This window comes from Oncorhynchus nerka, linkage group LG19 (assembly GCF_034236695.1).
Source record: "Oncorhynchus nerka isolate Pitt River linkage group LG19, Oner_Uvic_2.0, whole genome shotgun sequence".
Lineage (NCBI taxonomy): Eukaryota > Metazoa > Chordata > Actinopteri > Salmoniformes > Salmonidae > Oncorhynchus > Oncorhynchus nerka.
Genome location: NC_088414.1, coordinates 39233728 through 39238143, shown reverse-complemented (window position 1 = coordinate 39238143; position 4416 = coordinate 39233728). Strand labels below are relative to the sequence as shown.

General features: G+C 41.9%; 1 protein-coding gene across 1 annotated transcript; it reads left to right on the top strand.

The window, feature by feature from the left end:
* The first annotated feature begins 831 nt into the window (after positions 1-831).
* LOC115116998 (olfactory receptor 2AT4-like) lies at positions 832-2851 on the top strand. Its single transcript, XM_029645450.2, has one exon. The coding sequence runs from the start codon at positions 868-870 to the stop codon at positions 1888-1890; it is 1023 nt and encodes a 340-aa protein (XP_029501310.1). The 5' UTR covers positions 832-867; the 3' UTR covers positions 1891-2851.
* The last annotated feature ends 1565 nt before the right edge of the window (positions 2852-4416 follow it).

Here is a 4416-nt window from a genome sequence, read left to right as displayed (position 1 = left end):
CCGGACCATCAACTCTACTACCTGAACCTGTGGTGGAACACAGCCAGCACAGAGACCCGGACCATCAACTCTCCCACCTGAACCTGTCGTGGTGGAACACAGCCAACAAGACCTACCTGGGCCATCAACTCTCCCACCTGAACCTGTGCTGGAACACAGCCAACATACCTACCTGGGCCATCAACTCCACAGTCAGCTGTGAATCATATCACTGTGCCCAGTAAGTAGGCCTGGGCAATAGAATAGGACTATTCCACATTCAATTGGCATAGGCTTTACAGTAGAATAGGACTATTCCACATTAAGTTGGCATAGGCTTTACAGTAGAATAGGACTATTCCACATTGCATATGCCTAGGCTTTAGAGTAGAATAAGAATATTCCACAATACATAGGGATAGGCTATATGGAACAGGACTATTACACGGTAAATAAGCCTGGGCTATATGGAAGGCCTGGGCTATATGGAAGAACTGGGCTATAGAGAATAATAGGCCTATTCATTTGTGTTTGTGTTGGTGCTGGTAGCCTAGTGGTTAGAGCATTGTGCGAGTAACCAAAAGGTTGCTGATCAAATTCATGAGCTGACAAGGTAAAAAGCTGTTGTTCTGTCCCTGAACAAGGCAGTTAACCCACTGTTCCTAGGCTGTCATTGTTAATAATAATTTGTTCATAACTGACTTGCTTAGTTAAATAAAGGTTAAATATGAAAAAAAGTTTAAATAAGAATGCAGGATGTATCTGGTTGTTTTGTTTTTCATAGGGTCCTTATGATCCACATATTGTTAAATCTCTCTCTCTCTCTCTCTGCCTCTCTCCTTTTAGGTTTTACGCATCAACGGAGCAAGCGTTTGTGTTTGTCTGTACATGCATAGACCTGGAGCGCAGGTGTGCGGAACCAGCTCAGCCATGACATTCCTCCGCAGGTTGCAATGGAACGACTCCTCCGTTCTAATCCATCCCCCCGGGTTCTACATCATCGGCTTCACCTCCCTGCCCTTTGCCAACCTCTACTTCATCTTCCTCGCTTTCGTTTACGTGGTGACAGTCGTGTTCAACACATTTGTGATCTATATAATATCCGTGGACCTTCGCCTCCACAATCCCAAGTATATCGCGGTTGGTAACCTCGCGGTGGTTGATCTGGTGCTGAATACTTGCATTATTCCCGGTATGCTAAAGGCGTTTCTAGCTAAGAACAATTTTCTGCCGTTTAATCTGTGTATGGTACAGATGTATGTGTATTATTCCTTCATATCTATGGAATCCTTCTCCATCGCCGTGCTCGCCTATGACCGTATGATCGCCATATGTTTCCCTCTGAGGCACGGCTCCATCAACACCATGACGAGTATGTCGTGTATTCTCGGTGTCATCTGGTGCTTCTGTCTTGGTATACCGATATTCAGCACAGCCATTATGACCAGGCTGTCCTACTGCGATTCCGTTAACGTCTACAGCTATTTCTGTGATTACGCACCAGTGTTTCGGCTGGCATGTAACGACAACACCCTGCAATGGGCTGTGGCTTCAGTTCTGAGCCTGGTTATACTCCTCGGCCCACTGTCCTTCATCATTCTGTCATACATGAGTATTCTAATCGCTGTGTTCAGGATGAAAAGCGTTGAGAGTCGTGTGAAAGCGCTGGCCACCTGCACTGAGCACCTCATTCTAGTGGCAGTATTCTTCTTTCCGGTTCTGACTATTTTCATGGTTGGGTTATTAGCGCGCATCAAACCAGACCCTGACCTGCGCGTACTGAGCCTGTCGCTGGCCTCGTGCATCCCGCCCTGTCTCAACCCCATCGTCTACTCTCTGAAAACTAAAGAGATCAAGAACAAAGTGCTCACCATGTTCAGGAGAATTAAAGTTCAAGTAGTTAACGATTGATCTTTACGCATAGGTTGCTACGTGCGTGAAGTTACCATCAAATCAAATGTATTGGGCTGTCCATATCAAGGGGTTGAAATGGGGGGAGGACATGCATATAACTCATACATAACTTATTTGGTCCTTTCGAAGATTACATATCATGCACTTGGCGTGTCATTGCTTAAATTTGAGTTGATAATGAGCGAGCAACGTTTTTAATCTATCATCCGTTTTATTCTCAACATTTTCATTGATTGTCATGATTGTGTCATGGTTGTCCATCTGATGAAGAAGGCCCCTCCACACGCACTCCCCCTTGTTAAACACAGAGGTATCACAGAAATTAGTATCAATGATTTACATTTCCTTTTCAGCTTTCCTACACATTCTGAAATAACAACACATTTGCTCATCCTAATCCTATGTCATGAACCAAATGTAATCCCTTGAAATGGGCATGGTAAGCTCTATAACCGACTGAATATTCCCAACATCTTCTAGTAATAAAGCAGAAAATCAAACACATAATGTATCTCTGTAATGTTTTATTTTCTGAGTGCTTCAACAGGTTTAATAAGGCTACCTGGTTGATCCTGTTCTTTTATCAATATGTTCTCAATATTTGTCACTATGTTTTTATCTGTTTAAGTCCTGATCTGTGAAGCTCACTGGACTGCAATATATTCTAAGAAAGATGGTAAAGAAATAAAGTCTATTATCATCATCATCATCATCATCATCATCATGCTTTGTGAAATACAAGCCTTGGCTCAAACTGCAGGGTTAGAAACAAGCTCATTTTAGGAGTATAGAACCGTCACAGAATATGTGTTTCCTTTGGCATGTAACCACACTCCACGTAGTGGCGGCCTGTCATTCAGGGAGGGGGTTGCCTGTTTTGCATGTTATTTTAGAATTAATACGTGTCTCATATCAGTTTGCAAACAATGTAAAATTAAACGTTTTATTATTGACTTAATAAACCCTCCATAAAAACATGGTCTCTTTTTTGCTTTCTTGAGTAAGGCAGCTCCTAAATGCAGGTGTTTCAGCCTAGCTCAGTGCTTTCTGTGGTGGTGGGGCAGCCAGCGAAAAATATTGAGCATAGGGGTTGGTAATGTTCTCTAGTTGCGCCGTGATTGGCTCAGTATACTGTCACTCATGGGGACAATGTGTCACTGCCAAATCTAAGGGTAGAGCTTGAAAATTCAATCCCCTTGGGTACTGAATTAGAGTTACATTAGAAGTGCCCATCCAAGAAGGCTCAAGGTAATTGGCCACAGATAAAATGACGTCAAATCACGTCATATCTACACTAGACTGATCATGTCAACATCATACTTTAAAAATCTTAGCTACCAGTCATCATCGTTAATCAAATCTACAATCTACTGGCAAATCCTTTTTAATCCTTGTCATATGAAGAGAAATAATGAAGAGAAATTATAGATAAAACGTATCTGTGCTCATCGGCCAGAGGACATAAACATTACACAACAAGTTGGAAATCGCAAATTCAACAATGAATGGTTTGGAAGGAATCAGTGGCTAAATGCAAGATTTGCAAAGCAATAACTAGCCTGCTATTCAGTGGAGTGGATGTGTGGTGCCAAATCTGGTTTTAAGGAATGTGATGAAAGAAATAAAAGCTGAAATAAATAATTCTCTTGACTATTATTCTGACATTTCACATTCTTAATAAAAAGTGGTGATCCTAACTGACCTAAGACAGAGCATTTGTACTAGGATTAAATGTCAGGAATTGTGAAAAACTGAGTTTAAATGTATTTGGCTAAGGTGTATGTAAACTTCCGACTTCAACTGCATGTATACTGTAGCTAAGAAAGTAATACTAAGTGTATGTTGTGTATTAAACTTTCAGTAGCCTATGTGCCTCACCCTAATAATTTGGTAAATTTTCCCCTATTAATTTCGCCTAGTGTTCTGACTTGGTGGTGCACATGTAGCCTATAACTGTTTTAGAGAAATGTAATCATTGAATATTGTAAGAACATTCATTGCCTGCTTATATGCCCCCTTTATTTAATCTACAGTTCTGACTTGGTGTACAGGGAGAACACTGTAAGAACAGCCCAGGTTCTGAATTCTGTCGCTGTTGTCACGACTTCCGCCGAAGTCGGTCCCTCTCCTTGTTCAGGCGGCATTCGGCAGTCAAAGTCACCGGTTTTCTAGCCATCGCCGCTCCACCTTTCATTTTCCATTTGTTTTGTCTTGTTTTTCCGCACACCTGGTTCACATTCCCTCATCAGACTAAATGTATATTACCCTCTGTTTCCCCCAGGTCTGTATGTGGAATTGTTCTTTGTGTATGGTGTTACGCTATAGGCTGGCTTGTGCTAGGTTTGTTTCAAACCTAGGTTTGTTTGTTTTGTTTAATCTGGTTCATGATACTGTGATTGTGCTTTGTGCTGCCTCGCCTGTGTCTTTGGGCAAGGGTGTATATTAAAGTTATCCTGTTATCACCCATCTCTGCTCTCCTGTGCCTGACTTCCCAGCAACCAGTTACTCACCCCGTTACAGAAT

What these genes read in the sequence shown, in the direction of transcription:
- LOC115116998 (XM_029645450.2), top strand. Translation starts at nt 868, where the DNA reads ATGCATAGACCTGGAGCGCAGGTGTGCGGAACCAGCTCAGCCATGACA.